The 18,826-nt window shown below is 37.8% G+C and overlaps 1 protein-coding gene across 1 annotated transcript in view; it reads right to left on the bottom strand.

Annotated features, from left to right (window-relative positions):
• Window positions 1-18,826, bottom strand: part of PDS5B (PDS5, regulator of cohesion maintenance, homolog B (S. cerevisiae)) — a 77,034-nt gene that overhangs the window by 45,072 nt on the left and 13,136 nt on the right. Inside the window, exons 6-11 of the mRNA XM_010157438.1 lie at window positions 16,132-16,212; window positions 13,539-13,679; window positions 6,812-6,927; window positions 5,221-5,315; window positions 2,859-3,004; window positions 1,387-1,538 (exon numbers count right to left, since the gene is read on the bottom strand). Of these exons, the coding sequence (XP_010155740.1) occupies window positions 1,387-1,538; window positions 2,859-3,004; window positions 5,221-5,315; window positions 6,812-6,927; window positions 13,539-13,679; window positions 16,132-16,212 (731 nt within the window). The remainder of the gene's footprint in view (window positions 1-1,386; window positions 1,539-2,858; window positions 3,005-5,220; window positions 5,316-6,811; window positions 6,928-13,538; window positions 13,680-16,131; window positions 16,213-18,826) is intronic.

The raw sequence follows: 18,826 nt of genomic DNA, 5'->3' as shown, positions 1-18,826 counted from the left end.
CCTTTTCTTTCACTTCCGCAATAAAAATGCAGGTACATTCACAAGGGCATTATTAAAAGCTTCTGCTATAACATGGAAGGTCCTTGTTTGGAAACAGGAGGAAAGAATGGTTTGGGTCTGCTAGTTATCTAGGAAAGACTGAGAAGGAAAGGAAAAAAAAAGAAAACTAAGCCCATGTTGCAAACGTAAATACCAAGAAGGGTCAAGACTTTTGGAAACTGGACATCAACATTAATAGAATGAAGTAAATAGGGTAAAAAAAAAAAATCATGTAAGGTTTAGGCTAGGGAAAAAAAAAAACAAACACCTTTTGAGCAACCAAACCAGGTGGTCAAAATCTCAATCCAGCTACTTAAAAAGATAGAATTCTAGAGTGGTTTGAAGAGACCTTAAAGACCATCTAGTTCCAACCCCCCTGCCATGGGCAGGGACACCTTCCACTAGACCAGGCTGCTCAAAGCCCCATCCAATCTGGCCTTGAACACTTCCAAGGATCCAAAACTTTTCTGGGCAACCTGTTCCAGTGCCTCAACACCCCTCAGCACAAAAAATTTCTTCTTGATATCCAAATCTAAGATCCTGAAGTTTAAGAAAATTTTAAGTGGGTAAGACAAGACCTGAAGATCCAGACAGTCCTGTCCACTTCCACAGTACCATGCTTACTTTGGAGATAACTTCTTGAGGCTGTGACTTTTCAAAAATACTTGTATGGGTTTGCAATGTCGTTTGTATCTGGTCATGCTGTGAAGGCCAAAGGCTCATTTCCGAAGCCACCAAGACAGCCTTGATTACTCAAGGCGGACGAGTTCCTCATGTGCAACCATTTATTTTTCAATACGAACAACGATATACAAAGCTCTAGCTGGTATGGGGCACTGCTTTCACCACAAATCCAGGACAAGGCTCTTAATTCATGACAACTATAGTACAGAAGAACCAACCTTCTGCAGTATGATGCCTTAACCATTGTCACTACATGCCTAGACTTACCCTTAAAGCATAGAGGACCACCATGCAAAATTACTGCAAGACTGTTAAAGCTATTTTACTTACTGAAATTTAACAGAAAAATTAGCAAGCTACTGAAATATAAATTAAAATCTCCTTTAGAGGAAGCAGTGAAGTACAGCTAATAAATTTTAAATGTTCCAACCTATCTCACCCTTCAGAATCACTTGGGTATTTTAAAAGGCCAAAAATGTAGAAGAAAGCAACACAGAACAACATTTTGCTACAGTTTTGTTAAGCGTATGCACTGGATCAAAACATTCAGGATTATCAAGTCTCCTCCTTTTTGTAACAACTTAAGCACAAAGCAAAAACAAATCTCCAGAACCAGTTACCATATTCATCCACAGTATCACCTGGTTTTCACAACTGACTTACCGGTCATCAATACTGTTTTGATAATATATATGCAGAAGTTTATCTTTGATCCATGATATCTGTTTTGCAGCTTCTTTTCCTGCTTCTGACTGTAATGAATATTTCTTGTATATCTGTGCAAGTCCCATCATAGCCTCCTTCCTCACTCTCCACTTGAGAAAAAGAAATAGTACCCAATTTAGCAGTTAAAAACTGAAAAGACTGCAGAAGTTCCTGGGATATACTTCCTACCCTACACCAAATTAAAATAATTTAATTTACAAAAAGTTAAATTGAGTTCTAAGCGCAACACTTTTCATTAGGATACATATTGCATCATATCTATTATGCTCAACCTTTCAGCATCAGTAACTACTATGCAAGCATGCTTCTTGGATTTAGCAGTTTTACAAGTTTAAGCCAACAACCTTTCTCACAGACTACACTGAATATTTGTGATTGGATTATGGCTGCAACAGGGGAAAGCAGGCCACCATATTAAATAAAAAAAAGAAATTGGGTGATAATATTAAAATTAAGTTAGCCATCAACAGTCTGTTTACCATGCTTTAACCCAAACAAACCTCCAATTTTACCAAATAGTGAAACGTAACTAAACCAAATTTCAAGACTACTGAAATTTGAAAGCTACTACACTGATTTGCAGTTTTCCAATGGTCTAATTAAAAGCAGGTGAACTAGCTACCTCTGATGGCACAACATTTTTCATCAGTACTCTACAACACATTTTGAAACTTGTTTGCAAAATTACTTATGAAAAATGTCACACTGTTTTACAAGAGTATCATTTTATTTAAGATTTTACTAAAATTACACAACCGGAACAACTGTCGTGCTTCAGACTATTTTATTTTTATCATACTATCTTTAATAAAAATATGGCACAATGAAAAATGTGGCATTCCAGTCAGGGGCAAACGACACCTCATTAAATCATAGAATCATAGAATGGTTTGGGTTGGAAGGGACCTTAAAGACCATCTAGCTCCAACCCCCCTGCCATGGGCAGGGACACCTTCCACTAGACCAGGTTGCTCAAAGCCTCATCCAGCCTGGCCTTGAACACTTCCAGGGATGGGGCATCCACAGCTTCTCTGGGCAACCTGTACCAGTGCCTCACCACTCTCTCTAGGAAGAATTTCTTCCTGATAACGAATCTAAATCTCCCCACTTTCAGTTTAACCCCGTTACCCCTTGTCCTGTCACTATAGGCCCTTATAAAAAGTCGCCCCCACCCCCGCACCCAGCTTCCTTGTAGCCCCTTCAGGTACTGGAAGGTGCTATAAGGTCTCCTACCTCATAAATAAATAAATAAATAAATACACCCCTTCAAAATTTCTTTGCATTATATTGATTTTCTGTTGTCATTTCAAAATTAGTTCAGCATTTTTCAGAAGCGATGCTGTTTAAAAAGCTGAGTTACACCTAGAAATTCAATGCACAGCCATTAGTAGTACTAATTATGGTCTTACCCGCTTGTCCAGCGTTCGTTCTCTGACAAAATTAAGCAAGTGATCATTGACAAGCAAAAGATCTTTTTTAGCAGCAGTAACTATGGATACTATAACATCATGCCTTATAGCCTCTTCAGGATCATGTGACCTTACTTTAAGGTATTCTGGAAAAAATAAGAGTAAGTAAGTATACAACTTCAGCTACTTTTCTTTCTTTAGATAGTACTCAACAGAAACAGAAAACATGACTTTCTACTATTCTGAGTATCAACAATAAGAAACCAATAGTTTTCTCCAAGATCAAGTGGAATGTCAATAAAACCTTATATTTGCTTAGAATATCAAATATTTATGGCATTATGGAAGTACGAGTTATAGTGTTGCATTTTCATTATATAAGAGTTAGGCTATGTCTTCATTAACAACTATTATAGTCAAACAGAACTGGATCTGTAGAGCAGAACAGACAGCGCTGAGAACTCAGTAACCACACTATATACATTTTAAAGTCTTACTTCAGGCTAGAGGCTACTTTCCTCCTGCAGACTCCATTCCCTTTGGCTGTTGGAGCACGTTAGTTGCACTCCTGACCACAACTTAGGTATTATCCACAAGGAATCTACTTCACATGCTCCAGGAACACTCCAGAGAGTGAGCCATGCAAGCATTGTAAGCAGGGACAAATCAAGAGACATACTTCAAAAAGCATGCTCTTCGACCAATGCTTATTTAGACACATCCTCGTTTATTCATCTTACAACAATTTTTCTAGATCGTTTCTAAATCGGCCCATTGCTGCTTATTTGGTAGCATCAATAATAATCTTATACTATCAACATTTTAAGATTTCTGCTTAACACTGTTAAACATGTTAGCTACCTATTGTCATTTTTAGAAAGCTAAGAAATAAAATGGCAAAGTTCATTTATCTTTTTAGAAGTATCTATTTTAGGTTAATTTAGAAGTACAGATAGGCAGGACAACGCACACAAAAGTTAAGATCACTGTACGCAGTGTACATCAGTGAAACACTGAGAACATAAGAAACTGAACATTCAACGTTTATTCAATGAAATAACCAGAGGTTACTGTTCTCTTATTACTGTTCAAAGACCAGTGAAACTTTTCAAGTCTTATCTGAAATACTGGCCATTAACACTTCTGGTAATCAGCCCAAGCATCAAAAGAGCACATCAAGAAATAAAGCTTTGCACTTTTGGAGGTTAGGAAGTTTGAAATCCAAGTGAGAGTTTTATTAAATAAACAGCTTTGTTCCACAGCAACACATAATAAACTAAAACAATGAACACTGCCACTGCACAAAGCAATTCTGGTTTCAAACATCAGGGAGTCAGAGGAATTTTTCAACAATTTGACTTTGATAAACGCTGTGGGGAAAGAGAGGAGGGGCAAGCAAAATTACATTTCCCAGAGGATACCATTAGAGGGGGCACAAAGTCTTTCTGCAACGTTTAAAAAAAAAAAATCATTGAAAATACAATTGTGATAATCAAAGAAGAAACATCTTTACCATTCCATTAAGGAAAGGTCCACAAAGTTGGTTTCTTTTTTTATTTGTAAAGCTGTCTTAACGATACCAGTAACTACAGGATGTCTCTAACCTGTCTGAATTTGTGTCTTAACTCGAAAAGCAGTGAGCAAGCAGGAGAGAGAGTAATCCCATGTACTTCACAGCCCTTTAAATTCCCTTCTTGAAGCAAAGGAACAAAGACATTACCTCAAAAAAAATTACAAGTAGGAGTTTATTGATCAGGGGGAGATGTAGTCTCCACACACACTCTGAAGGGAAACACCCCAAACGAGCCCATTCTTTTTAACTACACTTTTTTTCATTAAGACAGTGAGAGCAACAAATACTAAATGCTTCTACCTATGACAGTTGTCTTGTTCCCACAGAGGTCTTGAGTTACAGGCTGTGACTGATCTGAAGGAGGAGGAACCAACGGCTGTGGTCACAGTTAGGAGGACTGTTTTCATTTAGACAGTGGCTACATAATATTCACACATTTCAGCTTTACGGAACTGAAGTCCCCACTTGGCACCCTAATTAATAAATTAATGCCATGACCATCAGGTTAGCCAGGCTGTCTTTGCCTGATCCCATGGTGCTTAATGTCAACAGCAGTTGGGAATGCAACTGCTGTAAGAGAGGGCAAGTGACCTCTTTGGTTAAGGCATCCTTTATGTACAATCCCCTCAGCCTGAGAAGCAGCACTGAAGGCAGGGATTCTGTGACTTAGAAGTCCAGCCTCAATTACTTCCTCCAGTTCTGACAATGTTAACTCAGGAGCACAACTAACTGTCCTGATTTATCCAGGAGACTTAAAACTGTATTTTAATTTTAGAATAAATCTGGTACCTGTTAAGTCTTTTGCTAGGTCGGGATGGTTCATAAGGCAGTGACTTGCAAATTTCACACATTCAAGGCGAATAGGTACATGGATATCATTAAACCTATTCAGAAACAAGACAATGCATTACAACAACCACAAAAATATCACTTCTACCAAAGCAGTAAGTTTATTTCTACACAATCTCAAATAACTCTGAAATACTTTCATGCTTCCATGCACAGTTACATATGCATAAAACATCTCTGATTTCACAGTACTAAGTAGACTGTCTTTAGCTTAAGGAAAAATTTCTGTACTCATTTATTAATTTATGTTCTGAGCATGAAGAGAAATATCCTCTCCCACACACGGAAAACTCGCAGGCAGAAAACTATTAATGAGAAAGATGTCTGACATATTAACTATTATCTCCACGTAATTACCTATGAACCAGAAGTTCATGGATAAAACTAAAAGTTTTATATGACTGCAATATTTATCCAGGCTTTAAACTGTATGATAGACAGCAAACAAGTGGAAATCTAGCCTAGTACAAATTTCTTCTGAGAGGGATCACTTCAAATTCTGTAAGATTTTCTTTAGAAACTGAATTAGGTTTCATGCTTGAACACTAGTATTGTGTGTTTAATTTGTATATACGTAATTTAATATTAAAACTACTGATATAATGAGAGTTAAAAACAACACAAAAGATTTCATTTTCAAGCTATCCTTAAAATGCTTGGGTTTAAACAAATTAAAAAATCAAGTTTTAGAACATTAATGCTGTTGAAAAGCTTATTTATCAAATACAGAGATTTTAAGGAATAACTTTCAGTAAAAAATAGGTAAAGGTTAAAATCCTTAAAAAAAAGTAAACACGGGTATTTGATTCTAGTTGAAAACAGTAACGATCAATAACAGATTGCAAGGATTCACACTGCTTCACATAAGACAACGAAGCATTTTCCTTTGGGCCCAATCAGATCTGGTAGTTTTTGATGACATGTAATGTTTTAAACAGTTAAAACGCTTTCAACCAAAAGGCCTTCCTTCAATAAAGTTTCCTGTACTTTTAAAAAATGGCATTTCTTTAAGGACTCTGGTTTTGATGCGACTGACTGCTAAATCGTAATTACTGCATTTGTAATAATTTATAGAATTTGTTTATGTATACTACACACCTCTTTTAGGGCACTTCTACCATTGAAATAATTGAAACCAGTATACACACACCGTACATAAAATGCTCAGACCGGTTCTAGTATCATCTGATACTGCAAGTGTCATTTGATGCTGGTTTAGAATTAATCTATCATTCAATTGTTTCACTTGTGAAGAAATTAAAATAAACTATTCCTTTTTCTGGACTATAGCAATAGAAATAGTTGCAAAAATAATCTAAAAAGGGATGATTTGTAATTGTTTACTCTGCAGAGTCACAGATGCAGAACATGTATGTAAAATAATCTCTTTGGCATTATCAGTCAGATTTCAGATAAAGCAGCAGGAGGGAACTCACGCTTAGCTATGTCACTTAATTAGAAAAAACAAAGTGGAGTTATACTTCATTGAATGTTTTTCCCCTCCTAGGAAGGGAACTAAACCAGCATATACCTCCCCAGGTAGCACTGCCAAAGTGGTTTGTTTTGAGATGCCAACTCTGAATCCTTCGCCCCAAACATTTTTGCTAGCAGTTTTACAACCTGCAGGCGTTCCTCATTGTCATTGCTCTGGAAAATGAACACATTTTTAATTAAAAAAAAAAAAAAAACCCACACAAAAAACAACCACCCTCCCCCCAAAAAATAGAGTTCTGCTTTGTACAGCTTTTACACCAATATACTTACACACAGCTAGGAGTATCGTAATACACATTAACAGACCTTTCTTGTATACAAATGTGTAACTCAAGACAAAAGATCTTCACTATTACTGAGAGAATTAAAAAATAAAGCCAGTGAAAACTTAAAACTATGTAGAGACAAAAAATGTGAAAAAACCTGGTGAAAAATACACATTTACAAACATCTTTTTAACCCTCATCTTCAGGTTACTGATCCTTTCAGGAGATCTGATCTGTGCCTGTACAAACCTACACGAATTCAAGCACAACAAACTCCACAAAACTAATTCTGCATGTGTCTGCACAGAAAGGTTTAGCATTCTCTAGAATAGCGTTTCATTGCAAACATTTAGTTTAAAAGTTCACAGTAAACAAGTTTTCAGAGAATATCACATTAAGTACCTAAGATCTGAGATGCCTGAATTTGGTCCTGGACTTAAGCCTATCTTTAAAAATGCTGACTTACAACTGATACTTTTCTTTCCTATTTGAAATTAGCACTGAGATAAAAATAAGGCCTTTTCCCCAGTATATTTTCATTATCATTGGTTTGGATTACATTTGTTTAATGCAATACACAGCATTTGAAGCTTAATACATACTTTGGAAACGTGTGCTAACACTTGTGCAATTAGCATGTGCTCAGTTGTTCACCAATTATTTTTTTTTTGCTTATTCAAGAAACTGAAGAAAATAACAACTGGCTATAACACTACCTTTAAAAAGGAGTAGCTAAAATCAGTCAATATTAACTAGATATTATTCCCTCATTATTTCAGTATTTTTTCTGGTAATTCAGTTTATACACTGCTCTATTCTACCATCTTTGACAATCTTATTAGAATGTCAACATCACCTTCTGAATGTGAACAAGAAATAAGGACACAACGTAGCTTTCACCACAATCTTAAAAGACCAACTATTTCTCCTGACTCAATACCATAAATGGGCTGAGAAGTTTGCCAGTATGTCCTTTAATTCAGCTCCCTAAGAACAGTAAAAGCATTCGTAAAATCCTTAAAGTAACAGAGCAAGAGAAGTTAAGGATGAAGAACTCCCTGGATGTCTTCAAGGCCAGGCTGGATGTGGCTTTGAGCAACCTGGTCTAGTGCAAGGTGTCCCTGCCCATGGCAGGGGGGTTGGAACTAGATGAGCTTTAAGGTCCCTTCCAACCCAAACCATTCTATGAACTCTTAACACTGATATATTACATTACAAAACCCTGTAATTCTTCAGAGTACACTTCAATATTGAATATTAGCAGCATTAAAGTAAATCCATTCATAAATTTGTCAGTGTTTGATTGATTTTTTCAAATTAAAATTGAGATTGACATCACTGAAAGCCATCTACAACCTCTTAATCTACAATAAATGATAACTTTTGTAATTATGAGTTTTAGCTTGTAAGTGTCCATTACACTACGAATTCCTATGCCTTCAGGGTTAAGAATTGTAAATTATTTTTTTGGCCTATATTAGTCCAATCTTCATGAGTCGCATGCTTTTCACTCCTGCTTAAAACCAACAAAATATTAAAAACATCTAGCATCTCTGCATTTTTCTATATAATCACCACAGATGTAAAGCAAGACACCCCAGAGCGTGGAGAGGAAAGGGGTGGAAGGATGGGGACTATTCTAAACATTCAATAACTAAATTACTCAGCCAAAAGTATAGAAAAATAAGAGACATTAAAAAAACCCCACTAAAATATCCTTAATGAAGTAGCTGCAGAAGCAGCTTTCACTGTATGATTATTATGCCAAGATCAGACACAAATGACTGACCCTCACAGAAAAGGTTAAGTCAAATGTATTTCAGAGCACGTTCTCCTGCTAATACCCCAGACTCCTTTCCAAAATTAGGTAAAAAAGTAATTACCAGTAAGAAGCAATCATCATTTGACACAGCTCTCACAGAGCATTAGAGTTGAACAATACTCCTTTTCTGCCACACCAGAACATGAGCTTTTTCTTTACAAAATCTACAAAGGCGTAGTGGGTTGATCCTGGCCAAAAGCCAAACACCCACCCAGCCTCTCTCACTCTCCTCTCCTGTACAGAGAGGGGAAGGAAAACAGAAAGTTAAAAGGCTCATGGATCAAAATAATGACAGTTTAGCAGGTAAAGAAAAAGCTGGGTGCCCAAGTATAGCAAAAAGAGGAATTCATTCACTACTACCCACTGGCAAGCAGATATCCCTCCCACCTATTCCTAGAAAGCAGGGTCTCAGCATGCATAGCTTGCTTGGGAAGACAAATATCATTGGCACAAACATCCCCCTTCCTGCTTTCTTACCCTAAGCTTTTATTGCTGACCATGTGTCCCCTCTCAGCCTCCTGCACTGCCTCTGCCTTCTCGTGGTGGGGGGAGAAAGCATTTACCTGTGCAAGCACTGTTCAGCGACAGCCACGAGTATACCGTACGTACCATACGGGCTGCTACAAAGAAAACTAACTCCATCCCAGACAGACCCAAAAGGATAACTAGTTTGTCTGCTCCAGTTTGGCACGTGGCATGGCACAGCACATACCAGACTGTGTTTCAATTCTCTTCAAACATACTTAGAAGATTCTCTGGATAGACAGGGCAGAAAAATCAACGGAGGAAGTAAAAGCTGCACTTTGCAGAGAACACCACTTACTGCCAGCAAACCTTCATTCTTTGTCCAGGTCAACATGTACAATTCTCAAAGCAGTTAAAACTACCTGGCATCATAACCAAACAGTGTGGTCACTGGCTGTACCAATGGCAAGGTGCTTGAACACTAGGTGGCCACATGAGTTAGATACAAAATAAGTATGCACAACAGTGTTACTGAGACCTCTAAGGTCTCTCTCAAGTTCCATACCAACAGTTTCACAACCCTCCATACATGGTCAAAAATTTATTTGTTCACTGACAGGAAAGCATTTGGATTTTTCCCACACACAAAGAGACAGTCTAGAACTTCCATAAGACCCTGCTACCATGAAAATAAATCAGGAGTCATCCTGTCATGAAGCGTGCAGTCAGGGAGATGGAGAACAAGACATTCGGATACTGTCAGGTAATGAGTCGTAGTCACACAGACATTTGTTCACATCCTCAAACTCCTATCAGCCACAGGCACTGAGAACAAGGCAGCCCAATCAACTGAAAAGCAGTGGGGATTGTTCCATGAACAACTGATTATCACTACAGGCCCTTGTAAAAAGTCCCCCCCAGCTTCCTTGTAGCCCCTTCAGGTACTGGAAGGTGCTATAAGGTCTCCCCGGAGCCTTCTCTTCTCTAGGCTGAACAAGCCCAACTCCCTCAGCCTGTCCCCATAGCAGAGATGCTCCAAATGTCAACTATCATATATCTACTTCCATGGGTGCCATGCATACAAGATCATTCCAACACATTCACTCCTCAAAACTGATACTCAACAGTTGACGCAGCCACAGCTTTCCTTTACTATCATGATATAAGAGTAATACAAACCTCTAGCAGCAAAGCAGCTATATGATGCCTTGGAATACAGTAACCGTACCACTTATCCCATAAGCATTATTTGAGTATTTACCCCTAGTATTTGACTTCTATTATCACACCGGTATATTCAAGAGCTGTATCAAACAACCTCATACAACAAAAAACAGATGTTGCTGTGAAGCTATGCATTTGACCTAAACACAATCCACAAATTTCTACTTAAATACCCAGTAGAGTGTCCACAGTGAGTCAAAAGGCAAGGCTCAAAACTATGGGTGTGTGTAAAGTCGCAATACTATGTGCCAAATCCAGAAAAGCCAAATCCATCTAGGCAAGCTCTGAATAATATGCAGAACTCATTGAAGTTCCCAGTTATCATACCATTAACTGTAACTGATCCTTATTCCAAAGGACATCTCCCCTCTCCCATAATGAAACATGGGCTGCCAAGCGTATTTTCCTCCTTTAGCACCCACCTGATCCAAGCCTTCTCCAGCTAACAGGGATACTGCTGTCCAGTTTATTTTCATTCAAAACAGCAACACATTAGCTGCCTTTTACCTTAAGCACTCGAGTTTCATTGACAACACTCTTCTCAACACACTAATGTGCTATCTACCTGGACATGAATGAAAATTGTTTGACACTAGCTACTGTTTACAATAAAGCCACAGCTACTGTTGGAGTGGAAAATATTTAGTCACCACTGGCAGCTCTGCGTAAAGAATGAACTTGTGTTGGTCTCAGAAAAACCATAGGCTGACCATATTCCATGAACATTTCAGAACATTCATCTTCAAAATACCATTTGAACCCCAGAAAATTCTTACAAACCTTTCAACTCAATTAGAACCATAGAATGGTTTGAGTTGGAAGGGACCTTAAAGACCATCTAGTTCCAACCCCCCTGCCATGGGCAGGGACACCTTCCACTAGACCAGGTTGCTCAAAGCCTCATCCAGCCTGGCCTTGAACACTTCCAGGAATGGGCATCCACCACTTCCCTGGGCAACCTGTTCCCGCACCTCAGGATTTAAACCAGGATTATCCTATTACAAATATAGGGTTGGTTTTGTTTTCTGTAAAAGATGAGTCAAACTACATTTGAAAGCCATTAGGATGAAAGAGGCATATATTATTTGTCCTCATAACTTACAGCATCAAAAACACAGCTGAACCAACTGTTGATTCAAACAGAAGCTGCACTACACTCTCAGAATAAGCACAAACTGTACCAAGTTCTACAAGACATGAAGAAGTATGAGCAGTAAGAACGTAACTATCAAAATGTACATGTCTACTGGAAACATAGTTAAACTGGATGTTACAAACATCCTCAAATGTGAAACGTGAAACACCTCTTACCCTCAAGGGTTTAGATCACAAGGGAAAAACAGTAACAATCAAGGAGACTACCAGCAACAAAATACATGTTCACCATGTAAAAAGAGCGTATTAAACAAAGAATAAAAATGCAAACACAAAAAAAAATGTTGTAAATTAACAGCTACAAAGAAAGCAGGAAATTGCTTAGGGCTGAAATCCTGCAACCGAACGAAGAGACCAGAAGTTGTTATGGGGTGGGCAGGGCAGGGGGAGCAGAGAGGTGGTTAACAGTGTTGACCTACTAAACTTGCTGATTCCAATGGTCAAATATGATACAAAAAAGAAGTTTGTACTGAATTAGTGCAATATGAAAGTCAGTGAAGGGGCAGGAAGACAATTCAAGAACCCACAGTTTTAGAGGGCCCCAAACATGGAAAGATGACTGCACCTGTGGCTATGAAAAAAAAGATGTGGCAGCAGTTGATTGAACCTATTGAGTAACAGCTTCAGCTACAGAAGTGCTGTTTTATTGGCATGAGAATGATAATTGTCCACCATCTATAAGGACAGCAATTAAAGGCTGAAAAAGGTCTACTTTTAAGACACAGGGAGCAAGCAGTAAATTGAACCATACTTCTGAAAATGGGAATGGAAAGGTGTAAATATTAAAAACTAACTCATCCAACAAGTGCAGCACACCTGCCTAGCAACATCAGTGAAAAAAATAATAGGCATGAATAAGCCACTATGATAATAAAGATTGAAGTAAGAACAGGCCAAAGGTTCTACAAACCTTCTATCTGTCCTTGTTAATAAAACACATGCAAATTTAAAACTTGCTCACTGCACATTAGCCCTCAAGTTTAGTAACAAATCACTTTTAAACTTGTAATATAAAACTCAAAATCTCTACTTCCACAGAAACCCTGTGGAATGACAAAGAGAATAAAAGTAGTGAAGATTAAAGGGAGTACCAGCTGTTATACTGATCGTCTCCAAGTGATGGAAACACTCCCAATGGTAGAAAGTCAAAAAGAAAAATACCTATTAAAATAGATGGCTAGCTGCAGCTATCCTTCAGACGTATGAAATAACCCTGAAAAATCATTAAAAAGTAATTGTAGCGTTGACTACAAGACACATTTATGGAGTCCAGTGCTGTTTCCACCTGTCACACACCTATTTGGACAAAATTGTCAGTACATCAGCTTCAATTAACATGGAGCCCAACTTTTCCCTGCCAAAATTCACTATTCTGAACAGATGGAGTTTCTCTGCGTAACTAGCAACACAAGGTACTTTCAACATATTAGAGCTCTTCACAATAAATGTTACAGTAAACAAAGGAACAAAATAGGTCAGATTCTCAAGTCACCAAAAAATCAAGTTATTACTTGAAAGATACAAGTCAAACAAGAAAAGCCCAAACAAACATACAAAAAAAACAACACCAAAAAAACCCCATAACCACAAAAAAACCCCCATAAATCCAAACATAAAAAAGCATACACTGTAGATCAATATATTTGAAGTTAAAATACTCTTTTTGAGGCCTCTTAGAAGTTTCCCTTTAAAAAATGCAGAAATAACATGCTTTACATCCAAGTATTAGCTTTGTAGGCCAAATAATTTGATTAACTTTTCAGTAAAAAAACCCTCCTATTAACAGTCAAAGCACACACATTTTAGATACATAAAGTGTAACAAGTGTTTACCTTAAGTTTGAATTCAAGCTGTGGTAGAACAGAAAGCAAGAGGTGACTGTCAATATTGTATAACTCCAGAATCAAGTCAAATACATGCTCTGACAGGTCACTAATTGACGTTTTACCAAGCATAAGCACCTGATTGAAGAACTGGAAAATAAAACAAAGTGATATATCAATAACAAGAGCATATACGCACTCTTCTAAATCCTATGCTTGCCTGTCAATATATCTACCTTTTAATCTTACAACACTTATTTCACTACTTTTAAAAAAAGGGGAGGGTGAACGACAACACATAGATCAGGATTTTGTAGTAGTAATCTTAAAATATCATTGTGTTATATTCAATATCACATAAAGGAAAACAGATAAAAACTGATGCTTAGTTTACCAAAGCAAGCTTACAAGTAATTTAAGAAACACAACTTTAGAGGAGTTCCAGTGCATCAGATCTTTTTATAATGTGACTATACTTACAGTTATTTAACGATTGAGAACAATCACTTTTAAAGCATTCTAGCATTTAGTCAAAACAAGGCTGAAACAACTGGCTAATTACTACACCACACTGTTGACAGGAGTTGTAAGTAAAAGTGTAGGAATTAAGAACTGACTGCTCCAGAATTTATATTTACAAGCAGCATAATGGCAACTGTAAAGCAATTATTCTTTCTTGGCAAACTGTCAGGTTAGAGGGAAACTTCACACTTCTCATTAAAGAAAATATTTTCTAATTTCAAATATTAAGTCCACAGTACTTTCAACTAAATCCTCTCATAATAGATGGGTAAGAAGTAGCTAAATATGAGTATACTATCCCCACTTTGTAAGGAGGGGGATGGGAACAGACACATACATAATTTAGAAAATTTTCTTCTCTTTTAGGTTAAAACAATACACCAGTGTGGCTAAACAAATGATTACTATTTTCCATCTGCCACTAAGGCAACAGAATACACTTAATAATGACTAGGGAAAAAACCCAAACCAGAAAAGCGCATTTCATTTCAAGTTAAAGACTCCATACTACCTTGCACAAAAGTGTTCCTTTTCTGGATACACTTGCTTAGAATGTGTATATTCCTGGTTAGGAAACTAACTCCTCCTGTGTCTTTAATGTACTTTAAGAAAGAAAGTAACTTTCAAAACAAAGAAACCAGACAGCATGGTATTTCCCACTTGTGGGAAACCAAGAACAGAAGACTACATGTACATATTTTCCATAAGGGGAAGATTCCTATTGTACAGACTTCCTCAAAACCCACAAGACGTCATCCAGTTTATAATCTAACCTTACAGATGAACATTAAAAACAAGCTTCCATGTAGCAATACCTTCCCAAACCACAGGTTTGACAAACAGGTTTGGAGTAAGAGTTTTCACTGAAGACTTTTTATTAATCTTAGAAGGTACCCACTTTCCAAGTACCACAAGTGTTGCAAGGCTGAAAGCAACAACACTGAAAAATTTCTATTGTTTTCAAGCTCTCGAGGTTTTGGATAGCTGCCATAAGACCTGTTAAATCCTTAATAACTTGGAGGGAAAAAAAGGACAATTTTTTGAGAATTGTGCAACTTAATTTGGAGCATACTCCTGTCTGATCTTTACTTCCTCTCAGCCCTCTTCTCTTGCAATGGCTACAATGTCTACACTCAACTTGGCTACAACCCTCGATCCGCTCATTGGGTTTCTTCCTTGCTATTTGTTTTTCAGTTCTGTTTGCTCTTCTTTTCCTGTGACAATGGATTAAAATTCTGTTCCATCTTCACTTCTAGCTTCTAAATAGTCTCATTGCACTAGAAAAAGAATGTTCTAGTTTCATTGTTTCTACAGGAACAATGTGTTTATATATTTCATAGAATGGTTAGGGTTGGAAGGGACCTTAAAGACCATCTAGTTCCAACCCCCCTGCCATGGGCAGGGACACCTTCCACTAGACCAGGTTGCTCAAAGCCTCATCCAGCCTGGCCTTGAACACTCCCAGGGATGGGGCATCCACAGCTTCTCTGGGCAACCTGTGCCAGTGCTTCACCACCCTCTCCGGGAAGAACTTCTTCCTGATATCTAATCTAAACCTCCCCGTTTCAGTTCAAACACGTTACCCCTTGTCCTGTCACTACAGGCCCTTGTAAAAAGTCCCTCCCAGCTTCCTTGTAGGCCTCCAGTACCTTGTAGGTACTGGAAAGGTGCAATAAGGTCTCCCCGGAGCCTTCTCTTCTCCAGGCTGAACAAGCCCAACTCTCTCAGCCTTTCATCATAGGAGAGGTGTTTTTACCAGAACAATACATATAAGGACATTTGGTCTTCCAGTCACATTCAGGACTGAAATGCAAGGTCTCCCAAGACAGCAGGCAGTAAACTATCCATTGCACCTCAGAAATCAAAATTGTTATGGGCTTAGTGGTTTCTATATGGTAAAGAATTAGACTCAAAGGGACAGGTTACACAGTGCTTCATTAATATAACAATTCCCTCAAAGGAAAATTGAGTGTTTGTGAAAAGTTATTTTACAGCCCTATTTAATGAATTCATTCTCTTCATAATACAGCTCAGTTAAAAAACGTATTAAATTCCATATTTGTTTGCAATCTTCACTTACATTAGTAATGTACGGTTCAATTGCTTGCGCCGTCCTCTTTAGTAAAGCCTTCGCCAGATCATAGGCTTGTTTGTTTAAATTCTGGAGATGGAGGGGAGGGGGGGAAGAAAATATAAAAATTTGAGCACATGCATTAATCTTAAAAATAAATACAAGAATTTCAAGCTTCCACAGATTGGTAATGCATTAAAGAAATGGCCTGTTATTTTTATACTTTCAGTAGTAAAGATAGTACAGTAAATACAAACCTAGTCCAAATGGAGCTTTGTAGTCTCCACTGATATTACTGAGAAAGCACTTTCCTGGCAAACTGGGGCTTCCTTTCCAGTTGCTCACCTAAGCCTGACATTCAGTGACGTCTGTTCCTGCATTTTACTGCTGCTCCTTATCAGCTTCCCCAAACCCCAGGAAAGCGATATAAAGCAACATCGAGGCAGTAACAGTCACCACAGGAGCAAGACTCTGAACAAGACTGTTGTAGAAAGTACAGTTCTGGCCTTGTATCAAGCAGCCACCTGCGAACCACCAGCAGCCTCTTCATAGTATCTCCCCAAATATATTCCATCTGTTTGACCAAGATAGGGGAAAAAAAAAAAAACAAACCACCAAACCACCACCAAAACACCTAGAATTTTATTCCATGAGCAAAAAAAGGTGAAGAATACAAACTAAAAAAACTCTTATCTAAAATAATAAAAAAAACCCAACACCCTACAACATTCCTATCCCTCCATTTGTCTAATTGGGTTATTGTTCTATCATTGTTTCCTTCCTTTCCCAGTACACATTCTCCACGCTCTAGTTGCCACGTCCCTTTTCCAATTTCTATATCACAATTATTTTTTCAAAAATTTCCAGAAGAAAATGCAATGCAGCCCTTGTGACACCCACTGCAGACCTGATTAACACAGAGAAGAGTCTTCAATACCAATAAATATATAGTCTTTTAATAGCTAGAAGTCTCTGTAAAAATATAGTTCCCCCAATTTGCATTAGTCTTTGCAATTTAAAAAACCCAGCATATCCCATTTACAAGAAAACAGTATGAAGGGGAAGTTTGTAGTTGCCTTTTTTTAAATACATCTCATCCATAAAAGGAAAAAAACCTTCCCTTTAGCATAATAACAAGCAAACACAAGATGCATTGCCACACCCAGGGTATTTCTTTGCCTGTCTATGCTTGGTTCTCTGTAGCTATCTGCATGAAAATTTGCAAAGAGATGGAGAGTGTTGTCTGTAATTTCAAAACTCTGTAAAGCTATAGGCTTCTAGACAGCAGTGGCAACAGATTAACTTTTTCTGTTAATGTAAACCAAAAGAAGTCATTGACTTGCCTACTGGCAGAATGAAGTTAGGTGACTGCAGTCAAAAGACTATGAATACCCCTGTCTGAATTACCTGTTTTACTCAGACCCACTACAGAAGGTGCATAAAAATGCCGATTTTGGAAAGATACTCTAATGCTTACAAAGATTCCAACATTCTTGTAATTTCCTCTTCCCTTATCTAATCAAGATACAAGGGTCAACATTGGCAGTCTTTTTACAAAACTGTACAGCTGGTCCATGTCCCAGAAAAAAGAAGGTTCTCTTATGGTTAAGACAAAAAAAAAAAAAAAAAAAAGGCATTTCCACCTGTACGATTTGCCTTCTGTTATTTAGCCAGACTTGTGACTGTTGAGGAAGTAAAAGCCACAAGTAACTGTAACTAGGAATGCACGCCACCTGCAACTCTTGCTCTGATCCTCCTTGACTTCCGAGTTCACCTCCACCAAAAAAATGCTTCCACCTGGGTAAGAGTGAACTCCAGATCATGAGCAAGATCTCATTTACGTATGAAACAAGTCTGAACAGCAGACCTAGCATCACAGGGTTCTAACAGACAGATCTGTTTTGATTCACATTAATTACAGTTTCAGCTTGCATCTTTCACACAGCAATTCGTTTTTTAAAAGCTGCTGTAATTCATCTACGGGACTAGTAATAATTACTGTTTAAAAAATTAAACATAACTTCTCACTCATACCCTTGGGAAAGGAAGTCTGAAAGAACAAGAGATCGTTCATCATTAAGTCACTAAAGGCCAGGCAAAGATCTCCCAACACCTTACTGTTGCTGAAATAAATCCTATAAGTAGCTATTTGCAACCTTAAGTAACGTGTTCACGTTACACTTCATTCTACCTAAAAAAGCTGCAAAGTGAAAAAATAGTCTAGATCACAACTGGCTAAGGAAAATTTGCTATTTTTTTTGTGTCTCATGTACTTGATTTAATCGTGCTGATAGCCCGGGCCCTCAAATGTCCAGAGGCTGAGCTTTTTGGAAAGAACACTGCCAAAAAAAGTCTTAAAAGCACACAAGAAAGTTTTCTCCTCACTTTCTCAGATGCAGGATAAAAGCAGGAACCAGAAAAAGCAGCACTGCCTTAGTTGAAATGAAAACAGGACCGACTCAGACTGTTACCAAATAGGTTCAAGAATCCTTTACAGCACACCAAGCCCATCTTCCTAACTAACTGAATAGCCACAAAGACACTTAAATTAGGTCCTACCCTTATCAAACTTCTCCATCAGGCTAAGTTGAACAAATTTCTTCTCTGGTTTATCTAAATTCTTCTATCATTATCCTCTGTTCAATCTTTCTATACATCCAGAAAAACCGAAGTGTATTTGAAGATCTTTCAATGATTTAAGAAA

Source organism: Eurypyga helias, unplaced genomic scaffold (assembly GCF_000690775.1).
Source record: "Eurypyga helias isolate BGI_N326 unplaced genomic scaffold, ASM69077v1 scaffold3338, whole genome shotgun sequence".
NCBI lineage: Eukaryota > Metazoa > Chordata > Aves > Eurypygiformes > Eurypygidae > Eurypyga > Eurypyga helias.
This window is presented reverse-complemented; position numbering and strand designations above follow the sequence as displayed.